Consider the following 18,463-nt stretch of genomic DNA (forward strand, 5'->3'; position numbering starts at 1 on the left):
TCGTAGAAAAGTGAGAAGTCAAGGTGGATATGGAATCTTGAGATTTATGGATAAAGGTTGAACAACATGTGCGTGAATAGATCAGTGAATAAGATAACTTTTATATATTCTTCTCTCAATTTCACAATATGTTCTAATCCCAGAAAAGCAGATCCCCCTTTTGTTCCCTATCTCTGCCTATTTATGAGGGATATTTCCCAAAAACCCTAAAAGGTACAACATAAAGAATATTCAAAGGAATATTCTTTATGTCCACTTCTGAACCTACATTGCCGTTACTTTCTTATCTCAACTGCCCGCTTCTATCATCAGCCTTAATGAGAACGACCTTCAATCGTCATATCATGCTCGACCCCGTCCTATGCCTTGCTTATCTGTTACCGTGGTCGCAAAATTTGGACCTATACAATATACACATTTCGTAGTTGGATTTTTAGGTCTGATTTTTTTACCTGAAACCAGTCTAAATTATTTCTAATCTTGCTCAAATTTTGTATATAGCCTCGTTTAGGTATTTTCAACCAATTTCAATCACACCCACTCATTCAATCCAACCAAAAAAAAAAGAGAGAGAAGAAAAATAAAGTTGAAATATATTTTGTCTCTCTTAGTTTTTGCTTCTGATTTTTTCTGCTGTGAGATCAACCTTATCTTTTCATCCCACTGATTTTTTTTGCATGATTTGCAAGAATTTTTGCTAAACTATGAGAGCAAAAGAGTAGAGATAGAAGAAGAAATACAAGGAGAGAAAGGGGGAGGGAAGCCAAAATAAGCGTGTAGTTTTTTTTGAGAGAGAATATAAAAAAGAGTAGTTTTTTTAAGATTCGGCTATATAATGCCAATTGTTTGGGGCTATCTTTGCCAAACCTAATATAAGGCTAAAAAGTTACCAATTTCTGTTACGTGTTATTATAGAATACCAATTTTTCTTTTTGAAAAGACGTCGATAGCAGGTTTGAAAGCCCAAACAGAAGAAAGAAAAAAAAAAGTGAAATTCGGGAAATTTTTAAAAAAGACGTCGACAGCAGGGTTCGAACCTGCGCGGGCGAAGCCCAACAGATTTCAAGTCTGTCTCCTTAACCACTCGGACATATCGACCTCATTGCTGTAGGCTCTCCTCGCAAATATTTGATATTTGTAATATATTAAATGAAGGAATTTGTAGGGTTTAAGATTCGTCTTCTACATCATCCAACTGACAAGAACTCCAAACGTACTGAATTCAGTATAGGGACATTGGAAGTAAAAGCAAAGTAGAAATCATCATGCTGTATATAATAGGATTGGGACTAGGGGATGAAAAAGACATAACATTGAAAGGTCTAGAAGCTGTGAAAAAATGCAGCAAAGTGTATATGGAGGCTTACACTTCACTTCTCTCTTTTGGCCTTTCTCCCAATGGCCTTTCCAATCTGGTTCGAAAAATTACTACTACTACTACTACGCTTTTTATTGTAATTTCAGTTCCAATCATTAGCTGTTAAAAAAGATGTGATTTTGATAATAAAGTTTGGATCTTTTTTCAGGAAAATCTATATGGAAGATCAATTGCAATTGCAGATAGGGAAATGGTAGAGGAAAAAGCTGATGAGATCCTTAATGAAGCTCAATCTTCTGACGTGGCTTTTCTTGTTGTTGGTGATCCTTTTGGGTATTCTTTACTTTTCCCCCTTTTATTTAGTTCCAGATTTTGAATATGCTTATCTATTTGAATCAACCCTTTTGTTTATTCAACTTTCAGTTGGTATTTGCTTTTGAACTTGGTCTTTTTTAGTTCAATGCTTGTTGTTTTTTTCAATCTTGTTTAACTTTCCAGTGGTTAATTTTTGTGAAAATGTAGATAGGCTATGAATGACTCCCCTTCTTGAGTAACTGGTACCAATTTTGAAGTTATAATTCATCTGAATTCTCTAAAACTGAGAATAGTAGTTGGTTCTTCTTTAAGTTTTGATTTTATGCTGCAAATCATTGAACTTTGTTACGAAGACCAAGTAAATTATCAATAGTTTAATGGTCATCTCGTAAATTTAACCTTCAAAGTTATCTTTGGATGATTGTTTGGAATAAAGAATATTGTGTTGCTTTAGGAACCATGTTAACACATTTCTCTTCCAATATTAGTGATTCCTTGTGTTTTGAAATTGAAATTGGCATTCGAAATCTCTTCTAGGAGAAATCATGTAAATTTTATGTTGAGCCTCTATCCCAGGATACTTAGATGTATGGGATGACTTGCATATTGATACATGTTTTTTGATTTGACGAGCTTTGTTGATATATGTTGGTGAAGGCTTAATGGTAATCTTCCTTGAGGGGAGAAAATTTTCAGATGTTTTGTTTAGCTTATTGATTTGAATAAAGAAGTCAAAATAGCATACATGATTCTATTCATGATGTCCTGTAAATGTTCTATCACTTATCTACTTCCTTTTCTCTCCGTCATATGTCAATATTCAATGCAGAGCCACAACCCACACTGATCTTGTTGTCCGTGCTAAGAAGTTGGGTGTGGAGGTTAAGGTGGTACACAATGCATCAGTAATGAATGCTGTTGGAGTGTGTGGCTTACAGCTCTATCATTATGGAGAGACAGTTTCGATACCTTTCTTCACTGAGACCTGGAGGCCTGATAGTTTCTACGAGAAGATCAGAGAAAACCGAAAGCTTGGATTACACACACTCTGCTTATTGGGTAAGTAGCATTTTTACATTCTTTTTTTCCTTGGGATAATGATGGTGAATGGGCCAACTTGTGCACACCTACGACTAAACATTATGCTACCTATTTAGCCCACAAGTACTCAAGGTATTCCTGCCTACCGAAGTTGGAGCAGTGGCTCACAATAAATGTGTAGTTGGGACTCGAACATGAGATCTTGTTTCTCCCATGCGTCAAGCCGTCAACCACTAGGCTATCCCCCGAGAACTGCTATTAGCTACATTATAAGTATTTGTTAAATGTCTAGCTGACGGTCTATCATCTTTTGCTTCTAGTGGAAGCCTTTCACTCAGCATACTTCTGCACTAGTTTCCTGATCTCAATGCTCTATGAAACTAGATGCTTCTAGTTAAGTCTTTGTAATACTTTGCTGGTGATTTATGGACTTACAAAAAGTCGTGGATTTGACCTTTATTGCCTTATTTATCATGCAGTTATCTCCATTTAATTGCATCTTCACCTTCTGATTTGCAGATATACGAGTGAAAGAACCCACCATCGAGTCTCTTTGCAGGTTAGACTTCGGTATTAGTGTATTACTTCCATTTGTTCTTAGAAGAATTACTCGTAAAATGGTCCATGACCCGATGTTATTGTCAGAGGGAAGAAGCAGTATGAACCAGCCAGGTTTATGACAGTTAACACTGCAATTGAGCAGCTCCTAGAGGTTGAAGAAGCCCGTGGAGAATCTGGTATGTTCATGTTTTTTTATGCTTTTGCTTGAGAAAATGATAATCCTCCAATAGAAGCTAGTTAGCTTGTCTCTCTGTACTAGTATTAGTCTTTATTTTAAAGGGGAAAAGGCGACTATTAATAAACCTATTTCCCATAGTTCATCCAAGTTTGTAGTACTTCACTCTGGCAGATCTTATGATCAAGATGTGATTTACTTGATGTAGAACTTTTAAGACCTGCCCCTGCAGTTATCTCTGTGTTTCCTCGTATGATCCCCACTTTGTGCTTAATTTGTACATATATCTCATTTACAGTTCAAGAATCCTCGTCTTCAGCAAAAAACATAATCCAGAAGGCTTTTGTATTTGTTTTCCATAACATGCCCGTTGATCATCCTTATGACAATTCCCTTAACATGGCAGAGAGCTTGCAAGTCTTTATCCTGCTTTTATAAGCTTAATCAAGAACTCAATCTGAAGTGACCTAGTGTGATCATGGACATGGTTTAGCTATTGCAAATGTGCCTCTAGCCCATGCCTAAAACGTAACATAGTCATTGCATATAACTGATATCTGGTTTAGTTTTAGCCCCGCGATTATGCCGTTTATAGTCATGAAAAAAGGTAAAAGATGTTCTTTGACATTTATAGTGACTTAACATTTAATTTTTCTTTCTCACATTTACTTAATTGCAGTATACGGCGAAAATACAATTTGTGTTGGTTTTGCGCGGCTGGGGAGTGAAGACCAGAAGGTGGTTGCTGGTTCAATGAAACAACTTCTGACAGTTGATTTTGGGGCTCCATTGCATTGCCTAGTCATAGTTGGCAAAACACACCCTGTTGAAGAAGAAATGCTGGAATTTTATGGGCTTTAGCAAACTTATAACATGAAAGAAGGTTAAGTAATAGCAAACTTTAAAAGATGTTGTATTCATGGTTTGCCTTTTGTAACATTCCATTCTTTTTGGTGACTATTCATTTAGGCATTAGGTGAGTATGATATATTTTTCTCTGTAAACTCTTCCCAAGTTCAAGCAACTTAATTTATTTTCAAGAATTATTGTAGCTGTATCTCCAGATTGTTCGTTATTTTTATTGTCTTTCACAAGTATTCTTATTATAATACCAAGATATTTTGGTCATAAATTAGAAAATCAGCTGAGGGCATTTGATTATGTTATTATACGTAGTGCTTTGTATAATATCTACGATGCTCAAAGTATTGTAGTATCATAATTTTTTGCTTTTACATTATCAACAACAATAATTCATCGAAAAGTAGCTAGTTCACTAGTTGAAAATATGTGATCTAACTATATACTCTTTATTCTTATTGTATCATTTTTTTAAATTGTCTTTTAATAATTGTTATGTGTGATGATCTCACTTATTTCAAGAATGTTCTCACCAATGCTACCAGCATATAGATTAGGTGTAACATAAAAATCAAGTTCCATTAATTCCATCATGCAATGAACCCCATTTATTGAAGTTGTTGAAGTAAACCAATCGATAGTAATTAAAGCAAGAAAGACAATGACAGTTTACCATATTTTCACAGGTACCAAATGATATGCTCGACATGAATTATTTTCTTCACACAATCATAAGTAGAAGAGATAAGGAAGTACCAGAGAGTAATTCTCCTGGTCATTATTGTATTGGTCTAAATTTGGCGACTAGGCAGTAAGGGATAAGCGAGATCAAGGACGGGGTCGACCGCGGTGTAATAACTAAAGGCTGCTCTCGAGAGGGCTGATACCAAAGACGGGCAGTTGAGATGAAAAAATAACAGTAGCATAGGTTCAGATACGGATACAAGGAATATTCCTTTGGATATTCCTTAAACTGTACTTTTTAGGGTTTTTGGGAAATATCCCCTATAAATAGGAGGAGATAGAGAACAAAAAAGGGGATCTTCACTTTATGAGAAAAACACATTGTAAAAGGTTGACCTGAGAGAATATACAACAATTGTCTTGTTCATTGATTATCCTATTCAAGCATACGTTTTTACTTCTTTATTCACAAGATCCAAAGATCTCTCAACCCTCTTTATTTCTCTTTTCTCCACGCTGCTGTCAGAGAAAAGAATCATCCAAGTCTTACAATAATTGAGTGGTAGATTCCTTTTTGTTATATTCATTGTCATTATCTACATTTATTGCACATTTATGTTATTGCATTTACGAGCATTTAATCAATACAAACACGCTGATTAACGTTGTTTATCTTAACCGGCTTTGCATAACACTTGGTCTAGATTTTATTATTCTTTACTAAGATTCACCCTTCATTTTATCATTAATTGATTTAACTGAAAGGTTCAACACTTTTTGGTCAAACAATTTGGCGCCGTCTGTGGGGAGTTTTTAGTTAAAATTTTAGTTTCTTCTAGATAAAAAAAAAACGGGGGGGGGGGGGGGGTACAGCCATCTTTTTCTCGTTTGCACAAACTAACAATGACAGGAAAAGGAGATGAAAGGCAGAAAGCAATAATGGGAGTCACTACCAACATATTAGACACCATCAATGAGGATAACAGAGGACGCGATGAGAATGTGACACCAACTGCCACACCCAGGCGGAGTGATTCACCTCTCCCTCACGCAAGTGTAACCGCCTCACGCGAAAGGGGAGCTTCCACATCCACGGCTGAGGAGGCACCACCAGTAGTGAAGAAGTTATTGGAGGAGTGGCTGGCAAGTACCCTCAATGACATACTCGACAAACCCGTTCAAAGGGCGAACCAAAATGCCGCGCCAGCAGATATCATAACGACCACCGGCGAGCAACCAGCTCCCCCAACAGGTAACACTCACACCATTGTTGATGCAGGCAATGATGCACTGACAGCCACTTTAAAGAAAATGGAAGACATGGAAAACGAAAATAAGGCACTCCGTGACCAGATGAGAGAACATCAAGAAAGGGTCGATAAGATACAGGGCGCCCTGAAACTGCTACCAAAGCGGGATGTCGGCCGATTCGTCGAACAACCATATAGCGAGGAACCAGCCCCACATGTCATACCCAAAACCTTCAAAATACCACCATATTTGAAGATATACGATGGCACCACAGACCCAGAAGATCACATCATTCATTACGTCACAACGATAAAAGACAACGACCTATCAAAGGAGCAAGTACCGTCAGTGCTGCTAAAAAAGTTTGGCAAAACCTTAATCGGAGGAGCCCTAACTTGATACTCACAACTACCAGCCCGGTCTATAGCAACGTTCGAGGAAATGGCAGACAAGTTCGTCACCGCCCACGCCGGAGCTAAGAAAGCGGAGGCCAGGGTAAACGACATATTCGCCGTCAGGCAATCGCCTGGCGAAGGACTCAAGGACTTCCTCGCTCGGTTTAACAGGGTGAGAATGAGCTTACCTACTGTATCGGAGAGGATGGCGGTAAAAGCCTTCCAAAACGGGTTGAACAGGAATGGGTCGAGGGCGACCAGAAATTGTTAAGCAGGCTCATGAAATACCCTCCCACCACCTGGGAAGAAATCCACAACGCTTACTGCGCCGAGGTGAGAGCAGATGATAACGATCTTAATGGTCCAGCACAGCGTTTAACATCAATTCAAACAGAGCCGAAGAAAGACCATCGTAATGACAGTCGAAGAGATCTATCAGGACCGCACCTCAATCGAGACATGCATCAACCCTATGTCAGAACATCCATTCCACCACCTCCTCGGTATACGGAAGGGTCGTCCAGACCCAACACAGGGACTCAGCGAAGTGAAAGAGGTATGCCTCCACTCTTGTCCGCTCACAATTTTTGTGTTTCTCCTTCAGAAGTAGTGTACGCACTAGAGAAGCTTGGCACAAAGGTGAAGTGGCCGCAAAAGATGAAGTCCAACCCAAGTACCCGAAAGTCGAATGTCCTTTGTGAATTTCACTAGGAGCGGGGTCACAAAACCAAAGACTGCATAGCTCTATGGCAAGAATTAGTGAACATGCTAAACCAAAGACACCTGAAGGAGCTGATGAGTGATCGAGGACGAGCCAACTTTGGCCGTGGACTAGAACAACACGAAGGCTCTCCAAAGCCACCCTCTCCTACCCGCACCATTCAAATGATCATCGGCGGAGGCGACGAAACAACAATCAACTACATAAAGTTTACCACCACACACAAGCTAAAGCGGTCAATCACCCACAAGCGGTATGATGACCTTGGAGAAAGTATCATCTTCGATAAGTCAGATACCAACGGTTTGATCTTTCCTCTCTCCGATGATCTCGTCATTACTTTACGTATTTCAGACACTGATGTTAAAAGAATAATGGTAGACGACGGAAGCGGCGCGTATATTATCCACCCTCGAGTTCTTGCGCAAATGCGACTCGAGGACAAGATAATACCATGCTGCATAACACTGACGGGTTTTAGCAATGCAGTCGAATGAACCTCAGGAGAAATAACGCTGCCCGTTCTGGCCGTGGGCGTCACCTTGGAAACAACGTTCCACGTAATGAACCAAGACATAGCTTACAACGCAATCATAGGACGACCGTGGATACACGCCATGAGAGTCGTCCCGTCTAGCCTGTATCAAGTAATCAAATTCCCAACACCATGTGGGATATTCAGCATCCGAGGCGAACAGCGCACAACCCAAGAATGCAACTGCATCGCCCAAGATTGCACATTCACTCAACAACTTAAAGAAACAAACTCAGAAGCATAACAATTATCAAGGTCGGGGTTCGAGCCCAGCAGTCAGAAAGACGTTATCCAGGACCCCGACGTTGTGAAAGCAGCAGGGTCGAGAATAGAAGACCTTGATCCCGTCCAATTAGACAACAACAACAACAACAGCAAAAAGGCTTATGTAGGCCATAAGCTCTCCGAGCCACGTATATTTCATAAATTTCTTATTGATAATGCCAATCTGTTTGCTTTTTCCCACACAGATATGCCAGGAATTCCAAAAGACATTGCCACACACAAGTTAAATGTCGATCCCTTCTACCCCCCAATATGACAAGTGAGAAGAAAATTTAACGCCACAATCAATGAGGCCATCAGCGAAGAAGTGGATAATTACTCGCTAACAGCTCCATCCGAGAATCAAAGTATCCTCAATGGGTCGCCAATGTAGTCATGGTAAAAAAGAAAAATGGGAAGTGGCGAATGTGTGTAGATTTCATGGACCTGAACAAGGCCTGCCGAAAGACTCATTTCCCTTGCCTCATATCGATAAGCTGATTGACGCAACAGCAGGGCACGAGTTGTTAAGCTTCCTAGACTCCTATTCAGGTTACAACCAAATCCTCATGGAGGAAGAGGACCAAGAGAAGACTACCTTCATCACCCATCAAGGAACGTACTGTTATCGGGTCATGCCATTTGGCTTAAAGAACGCATGGGCGACTTATCAAAGATTGGTAACCAAAATGTTCAAGGACCAACTCGGCAAAACTATGGAAGTTTACATAGACGATATGCTGGTCAATTCGAAAAGGAAAGAAGATCACATCGATCACCTGAAAGAGGCCTTCGGAATACTGAGGCAATACGGGATGAAGCTGAACCCCAAAAAATGCGCCTTCGGCGTAACTTCAAGCAAGTTCCTCGGTTTCTTAGTGTCAGAAAGGGGCATCAAATTCAACCCCAACCAAATCAAGGCCATTGAGGGGATACCTGAAATGTTAACTAGCAAGAAACAGGTGGAAAAATTGACGGGCCGCGTAGCTGCCCTGTCGAGGTTCATCTCATGATCCTTCGAAGATGTCACAAGTTCTTTAACGTGCTTAAAAAGGACAACGAGCTCCAATGGAATAAAGAGTGCATCAAAGCCTTAAAAGAACTGAAGGCATATTTGTCATCTCCCCTGCTACTCGCCAAGGCAGAACCCGGTGAACGCCTCCTTATATATTTGGCCGTATCGAGGTCGCAGTAAGCGCAGTGTTGGTCCGCGAAGATAAAGGTACGCTATCTCTGATCTATTATATTAGCAAAACTCTTGTCGACGCCGAAACGAGGTACCCTCACCTTGAAAAATCGGCCTTGGCGTTAGTTATAGCTTCACAGAAGCTTAGGCCATATTTTCAATGCCACCCTATATCGGTGGTAACGACCTTTCCCCTACGAGGTATCTTGCATAAACCCGAGCTATCGGGGAGATTGGCCAAATGGGCCATAGAGCTGAGCAAACATGATATAACATATCAGCCGCGAACAGCAAAAAATCAAAGGTACTCGCCGACTTCGTCGCCGATTTTAGTGCCAAAATATTGACTGAGGTTGAACAAGAAACTTCTCGCACCTCACCCAGTCTACCCGACCTATGGGTCCTATATACTGGCGGCGCATCCAACGCGTCAGGATTTGGACTGGGACTCGTACTCGAGGTCCCAACGGGCGAAGTCATTCGCCAGTTCATACGGTGTCCCGATATGACTAACAATGAGGCCGAGTATGAGGTCGTAATTGCAGGATTAAAACTAGCTCTCAAATACGGAGCACATCGAGTCGTCCTTAGATGCGACTCACAGCTCGTCGTCAACCAAGTCACAGGGACTTTCCAAATCAAAGAACAAAGGCTACAAAGGTACCAGGCAGAAATTCATAAAATGATACCAGAATTCGATGAATGTCGACTCGACCAGGTACCTCGAGCACAAAACATCGAAGTAGACGGCCTCGCCAAATTAGGAGCGGCCACCAAAAACATCACGAAGGAAAATGTGGTCACCCTCCTCCATTCATCGATAGACCAACTCGAGGTACACTCTGTAAATTTGACTTGACACTGGCGCAACCGTATTATAACATATTTGCAGGAAGGAGCACTCCCAGCAGACAAAAAAGAAGCCAAAAAGCTTCGAATGCAGGCGGCCAGGTACAGCCTCATCAATCACGAGTTATACAAAAGAACGTTTGGAGGCCCTTTAGCGAAATGCCTAGCGCCGAATCAAACGAGGCGCGTACTCGAGGAAGTACACGAAGGCCACTGCGGTGCCCATACCGGCAATCGGGCCCTCGTCAGATACCTCATTCGAGTAGGATATTATTGGCCCACAATGAAGAAGGAAGCCGCTGATTATGTCAAGAATTGCGAACAGTGCCAAAAGTATGCCCCTATGATACACCAAGCGGGCGAGCACCTCTATTCTGTTACATTACAAATCCTTAATTTAAGGATATATTTAATGTTGTTTATGAAATTAAATAATAAATAAATAGCCATGGCCGTTCATCAAATGGGGAATGGACATCGTCGGACCCCTCCCAGCAGGGGGAGGTAATGTATGCTTTCTTTTAGTTTTAACTGACTATTTCTCCAAATGGGTAGAAGCAGGTGCGTTCACCCAAATACGCGAACAGGAATTTATCACATTCATATGGAGAAACATCATATGCCGCTTCGGCATCTCCAAAGAAATTAGCTGTGACAATGGACCCCAGTTCACCGAAAAGAAGACCGCCGAGTTCTTCAAAAAATGGCACATCAAGCGAATACTCTCCACGCCATATCACCCTGTCGGTGACGGTCAGGCCGAATCCTCCAACAAAACAATACTGAATATCTTGAAGAAAAAACTTGAAGATGCCAAGGGACTATGGCCAGAATTACTCCCAGAGGTACTGTGGGCATACCGCACCACGCCAAAAACAAGCACAGGAGAAACGCCATACTCACTAGTCTACGGGACTGACGCCATGATACCGGTTGAGGTCAGCGAACCCAGTTTGAGGTACTCCAACGAAAGTGGGCCGGGCAATGACGAAAACATAAAACAGGACCTCGACGAAGCAGAGGAGCGAAGAGACATGGCTTACATAAGAATGGTAGCCCAAAAGCAACAAGCAGAACGGTACTACAACAAAAAAGCCAAAGTACGACCGCTCAAAGTCGGAGACTATGTACTCAAGGCTAAAACACAAGCAGCAAAGATTCGAAGGAAGGCCAACTAGGAACCATTTGGGACGGGCCGTATAAGATCACAGCAGCAGCCAACAAAGGATCTTTTCAACTAGAAACTATGGAGGGAAAACTACTACAAAACAATTGGAACGTCGCCCATCTCAAATACTTCAACTTTTGAAAACAAACGCCCTCCGCGTCGTACTCTTTTTCCCTCATCCGAGTTTTGTCCCAATTGGGTTTTCTCGGAGAGGTTTTTAATGAGGTGACAAAGGGGACGTCTCAAAGTTCAAGTATAATTCATCGCCCCGCCTGCCGACTGCTTCTCCAGGCCGAACGATAAAGGGACTGGATACATGGACACTTCTCCAATATATGTATGAAACGAATGACATATGTAATATTCTCCAATGAATGAAATAAAGCAGCATTTTTACTCTCCACCAAGTCTTTTTGCATCTCACATTTGACCTCGCTCAAATTGTTCCACATTCGACCTCGCTCAAATCGTTTTACATTTGACCTTGCTCGAATTAACACATTTGACCTCGCTCAAATTGTTCCACATTCGACCTCACTCAAATTGTTCCACATTCGACCTCGCTCGAATCGTTTAACATTCGACCTTGCTCGAATCATTTTACATTTGACCTTGCTCGAATTAACACATTTGACCTCGCTCAAATTGTTCCATATTCGACCTCGCTCGAATCGTTTTACATTCGACCTTGCTCGAATTAACACATTTGACCTTGCTCAAATTGTTCCACATTCAACCTCGCTCGAATCATTGAACATCCGACCTTGCTCGAATCATTTTACATTCGACCTTGCTCGAATTAACACATCTAACCTCGCTCAAATTGTTCCACATTCGACCTTGCTCAAATTGTTTTACATTCGACCTTGCTCGAATTAACACATTTGACCTCGCTCAAATTGTTCCACATTCGACCTCGCTCAAATCGTTTTACATTAGACCTTGCTCGAATTAACACATTTGACCTCGCTCAAATTGTTCCACATTCGACCTCGCTCGAATCGTTTTATATTCGACCTTGCTCGAATTAACACATTTGACCTTGCTCAATTTGTTCCATATTCGACCTCGCTCGAATCGTTTAACATTCGACCTTGCTCGAGTCATTTTACGTTCGACCTCGCTCGAATCGTTTAACATTCGACCTCACTCGAATTATTTTACATTCAACCTCGCTCGAATTGTTTCACATTCGACCTTGATCGAATTATTTTACATTCGACCTCGCTCGAATTACTTTGCATGCGACTCCGCTCGAAGTCTCTAATGTCCGACCGCGTCGAACATCAATCTTATCAAAAAATCAGGGACTTTCCCACATAAAAGAAAAAAGAGAGAGAGCAGAAATCAAGAAACACGTAGCAAAAAAGGGGGAGGGACTGTTCCATTACAACTGTCAAGTTACAATACTTTTTACAAAGGGCCTAAAGACGCCCTCACAAAAATAGCAAAACAAAACAAAAACTAAGTATGACGGCTTTACGCCGCGTCATCCCCATTGGCATACTCATCATTATACCAAGAATCGGAGGCAAGCCTATGCTCATCATCGTCAACGTTGTCCCCACCAGGCGTATCAGGAGCATAACCGCAAGCTTCACGGGCCGCATGTGCCTTAGCATTGACGCTCTCAAGTTCCGCTTCGGAAATCGTCCCGTCGGTTTTCAAAGACCTATATACGTTAAGCTGAGCCTCGACGTGAACCCACATCTCATACAACTCCCGCGGCACGCTGGGATCGGCAAAAATATGAGACGTAGATGCTTGTGACTGCCGTCGCGTCTCCTCACCTTTCAAGGTAACGACCTGCTCATTCAATCCGGATAACTCTGCCTCCAAATTCTGGATCCGTTCCTCTAACCTCGCCACCATAAGCGCCGATGTCTCCGCCTCGCTCTCCCGCTCGGACCTGCAAATGCGGAGAGCATCTTCCAAGGCTGCCGCTTCAGCCATAGTGGCCATTATGTATTTCTCGGTACGAGCGAACTCTTCGACCTTGGCGCTCAACTCACCCCGCAGACCAACAGCATTCGCCTCCCTCTGCCCAAGTTCAGCAGTTAAAAATGCCACCCGCGCTTGAAGATCGGCATTCTCAGCCATCACCCCTTTACTCACCTCGAGCTCGTCATCCTTGGCCTTTAAAGCTGCCTCGAGCTCACTGCATCGACCGATGGCCCTCATCAGCTCATCGTCCCTCTCCTTTAGCTCTTCATCTTTCTTCGCCAACTCCTCGTCTTTCTGTTTGAGCCCGTCGCGAAACAACTAAAATTCACTATCCTGGGTAAAGACATCGGCCATCGTTCGGTGCTTAGTACGGTACTTCTTGTACTTGGAAGTCACCTTTTTAAAGAGGGACGTCCTCCACTCTTCCCTCCATTCACGTTCAATCCCCATGATAAGATTCTGACATGCAGAAGAAAAAAGTCAGTATAAACAGATTACACATACGAAACAAATCCTAACATTGAAAAGCACTTACTCGCAGAGCCATGCCAGATATACTCAGCGATAACTCAGCTTCGCTCATCGCCTGCAGCGTCGTGTTCTCAGAAGCCGCACACAAGGGGGCAAAGGACGGCACCGCCCGTTCTGAGTTAGCCAAAAGGTCGTAACCCACGGGGATGATTACGTGTCGGTTGGGACCCTCCGTCCTTACCTCCACGCGAGTGTGCCTCTCCAAGAAGGCCCGTATCTCTTCAGGGTCGAGGTCCGAACCAGAACCATCATCCCCTGCAGGTACCGTCCCATCTCCCCCGGCCGCCGATGATGCTCCACCTTCCGCGGTCCTTACAAGTTCCCCGTCTTCATGCGCCTCCTCGGCCCTAGAGGACCTCCTTTCCCTAAAGGCATCCGCCATAAAAATGGCTCCTACGTCTGGTGCAAATGCAGGCGCCGCTTCCGGAGCAGTGAGTTTTTTCGGTTCAATACCAGTGACGACGGCCTTCCCAAGCTCCACCCTTCGCCTCTTTCTCGATGGCGACTCCTCTCCGTTAGATGACTCATCTACAAGATGGTAGATAGGTCGGGAAGAGATCTCGTCCCGCACAACAACATTTTGAGGGGTCAACTCGGCCAAAGCAAATTGCATCCTTGTCGATGCGATAGCCTGGAAAAATGCCGACACTAGAGCTTTCTTCTTGGAAATCCGCCGACCTAGACATTGATTATCGCGCAGCGAACCCAACCTTAGGAAGAGTGGGCGCTAATACTTTTACCCAATAGTGGTATCGGGGTCAATTTCCATAGGGAGCTAGAAAGGGAGTTGGATATTTGCTTAGCCTAGAAATGCGTATTTGCTTCTAATTGATCTTCTATCATTTTTGGGTTTTTATGATTATCAACTACAATTTAGCAACTATGAATTATAACTAAATTATGCTAAGATAATAATTCTAGGTTGTATGCAAGATAGAGAAAGGCACTAGGGTCGTGGCATTTACCTAGGTGGTCAACTAACGGGTAGAGATTCCTAATACAAGAATGATGATTATGCTATAACCGTTGCACGATTGCACTGACTCTCACACCTCTCGGTAGAAAGAGTGATTTTGCCGAATTGACTCTCTCGAGACCAATTGGGTAGGCTAACAAGCCAAGCAACTTATGGTTCAAGTTGGGTAATTACTCTCTCGAGGTTTTACCCGTTAATTGGGACTACCATTCTCATGGGTCCATCCCAATTCCTTGTTGGGTTAATTTTGGAGTCATAGACACTCTTTCTCAAGAAGAGTCAAGACTCACTAAGCTAGACTTAGTGTTTGCAACCACCAAATCCTAGTTAAAACATAAAATTAACCCAAATATCAAACACCCAACATCATTCAACCATTAAACAATCACACCCATTGATTACCCACACTAGGGTTGAGCCATAACCCTAGCTAATGGGTTTAGCTAGCCATAATAGCAACAGAAATTGAAGAAGAAATAGATAAAATTAGCATATTAATTAACTAGAATGTTAATCTACAAGAATCCACGTTAAAACAAGATGAAAATGCCCAAATTAGGCTAAAACTTGAGTCTCACGAGTGCTGCTGCTATCTGATATCTAAAACTTTACCTAGAAATAATAAAATATTCTATTTATACTATGCTAGAAAGACTGGACAAAAATACCCCTGCGGGGCTGGCGCGGACCGCGCAGAAATGCAGCGCGGCCGCGTAGGGGTCTTGGCCTTCGATCATTCACTTCTGAAGCTGGGGACGCGGACCGCACAAAGAGGTAGCGCGGACCGCACAACAATGCAGCGCGACCGCGTGGACTCCAGCGATGACCGCGTAGAAAAGAGAGCTGACCGCGCATGAAAACCCCTAAAATGGATGCTCTCTGAATCTCCTAGCGCGGCCGCACAGCAAATCAGTGCGGTCCGCGCTAGGTCCTTTTGTTCCTACTTCAATGAATTTTGACACTTGAGCAGGTTTCACTCCGTTTCGAGCTGATTTTTGACCTTTGTCATCTTGTCGCTCAAACCTGCAATCAAGCGCACTTTGTAAGCATTCTGGGTCTATTTTATGACAATTCATACATAAAGCATAGGCAAGTATGGGCATAAAACGTGTTAAAATCACAGTTATCAGACATCAAAAAGAGATTGTATCAACGAGCAATGGTAAACGACAGAGAGCTGAAGCAAAGTAACACTTACCAGACGGGACCTTCGGTCCGAAGCGCTTGTAAAAGACCGCCCAATCACGAATCCCCGCCATGTAAGGTAGCACGCGAGCCACCCAATCTTCGATGTCGAGAACAGGGGAGGGTGTACGTCTTTCAGCTAAAATACAAAGAGACCGCAAATGAGCCGAAAACAAAGGGGCGAAAAAAATAACGAGCGTATGACAAACACTTACGATTATGGTTCCATTGCTCAGGAAACCCATTCGGGTCCGCCACCAAGTGCTCGATCTTGATAAAAAAGTACTTATGCCAGAACTTCCGATTCGTCCTATCGTCCATTCCGACTATCAACCCTCTGGTCCCGCGATGCCGTAGGTGTATTATAGTACCTCTATAAAAACTTGGTGAAAATAAATGCAGCAAGTGACGAAAATCAACCTCACAACCAGCCAACTCCGCGTACTTCGACAGCATCAGAAAAGCTTTATATAAATAAGGAGAGAGTTGTGCCGGGCAGACGTTGTAAAACCAGCAAAATTCCTCCGCTAGCGGAAGAAGGGGAAGAGTGTAACCGATCAAGAACGAGTAGACATAGAAGGCACAATACCCAGGTCGATGGACCTCCACTATGTCGCCTCCAACCGAAATTATCTCGACGTGGTGGGGAATGTGATATTTGGATCTAAGCTCTGCTATATGAGACGAACCAGTTTCGGAGATCACCTGAGCGGGAGCAGGAGCAGGCTCCTTGGGAAAATCATTTTTATACAAAGGGTTTCTAGGAACTATCTCCTCCGCGGTCGGAAAGCTCTCGTCTTCTTCAACCATAAATTCCTCACCACAGGGAGGAGGAGCCACCGATAACGGAGTAGCATCGAAAACTTCATCATGAATGCGGAAAGTTTGTGATATGTTTAGACAATGGAATGTGTTTTATCAAACTCAAAGAAGAAGATAACAATTAGGCAAGGAGGAGAGGAATGGAATCAGAAAAAAGGAAATCAAGAGCAGAAACTGGCAAAGAAGATCAAAGAAGAATAGTGCTCGTGCAAGGTGAGGGATGGTGAAAACTTCTGAAAAATGAAACCCCCATCTATTTATAAGGCTGGGTAGCGCGAGAATCGAAGCAAAGGATTGTCAATGGCACCAAAACCAAAGCGACAGGCACACAGACGCTATCTCGGAAAGATGTGTAATGATGACGCGCGTGGCCATGGCATCACCCCCTAGTAGCCATACCAATCACGACTTCAATGGTTGCGCCGTTCTCTCCACCTCGACCAACCCGACTTATTCAACATAACCAAATTTTTCCAAAACGGGGGCGAATCAGATCCACTTATCAAGGGCGTGCAGGACCACGACCTCAACAAGCGGAGGGACTAACTGTATTGGTCTAAATTTGGCGACTAGGCAGTAAGGGATAAGCGAGATCAAGGACGGGGTCGACCACAGTGTAATAACTAAAGGCTGCTCTCGAGAGGGCTGATGCCAAAGACGGGCAGCTGAGATAAAGAAATAACAGTAGCATAGGTTCAGATACGGATACAAAGAATATTCCTTTGGATATTCCTTAATTTGTACTTTTTAGGGTTTTAGGAAAATATCCCCTATAAATAGGAGGAGATAGAGAACAAAAAAGGGGATCTTCACTTTATGAGAAAAACACATTGTAAAAGGTTGACCTGAGAGAATATACAACAGTTGTCTTGTTCATTGATTATCCTATTCAAGCAGACGTTTTTACTTCTTTATTCACAAGATCCAAAGATCCCTCAACCCTCTTTATTTCTCTTTTCTCCACGCTGGTGTCAGAGAAAAGAATCATCCAAGTCTTACAATAATTGGATGGTAGATTCCTTTTTGTTACTCCCTCCGGTCCAAAATAAGTGATTTTTCCAGATTTCAAGGATGAATTAATTATTTTTTTCCTACATTGTCCTTGAAGTAAATAGTGTTGGAATATGTGTTAGGAGTGTTTATGTGAGATAGTAAAGGTTAATATGGTCAATTCCATTAGTAATTAATGCTAAAAGGTGAATTTCTTAATCTGTGTGAAAACATCCAAAAAATCACTTATTTTGGACCGGAGGGAGTACTATATTCATTGTCATTATCTACATTTATTGCACATTTATGTTATTGCATTTACGGGTATTTAATCAGTACAAACACACTGATTAACGTTATTTATCTTAACCGACTTTTCATAATATTTGGTCTAGATTTTATTATTCTTAACTAAGATTCACCTTTGATTTTATCATTAATTGATTTAACCGAAAGGTTCAACAATTTTTTGTCAAACAATTATGAGACAAGCGATGCAATAGATTTTCAAATAACCCACCATTAGATTAGATAATTACAAAATTCAACAAATAAGTGCAAAATTTTAGCGTAATTATTCTGCCTGTTTTATTTTATATACTCCACATTGTTAAACGGAACACATAACTTAAGAAGAATTAAAGAGAGAGACTTTTGATACAAACCACGAATATCCTTAAACTTTATAGTT

At 42.2% G+C, this 18,463-nt stretch overlaps 1 protein-coding gene and 1 non-coding gene across 2 annotated transcripts; one reads left to right on the plus strand and one right to left on the minus strand.

Moving 5' to 3' along the window:
* Positions 1-1,016: 1,016 nt before the first annotated feature.
* Positions 1,017-1,098, minus strand: TRNAS-UGA. The gene has a single exon. It is a non-coding gene; the product is annotated as a tRNA-Ser (tRNA).
* Positions 1,099-1,186: 88 nt separating this feature from the next.
* On the plus strand, positions 1,187-4,507 carry LOC109241656 (probable diphthine methyl ester synthase). The gene is made up of 6 exons (XM_019408412.1): positions 1,187-1,415; positions 1,527-1,651; positions 2,463-2,692; positions 3,194-3,233; positions 3,320-3,411; positions 4,090-4,507. The coding sequence occupies exons 1-6, from the start codon at positions 1,266-1,268 to the stop codon at positions 4,269-4,271; spliced, it is 819 nt and encodes a 272-aa protein (XP_019263957.1). The 5' UTR covers positions 1,187-1,265; the 3' UTR covers positions 4,272-4,507.
* The last annotated feature ends 13,956 nt before the right edge of the window (positions 4,508-18,463 follow it).

Source organism: Nicotiana attenuata, unplaced genomic scaffold (genome assembly GCF_001879085.1).
Source record: "Nicotiana attenuata strain UT unplaced genomic scaffold, NIATTr2, whole genome shotgun sequence".
Lineage (NCBI taxonomy): Eukaryota > Viridiplantae > Streptophyta > Magnoliopsida > Solanales > Solanaceae > Nicotiana > Nicotiana attenuata.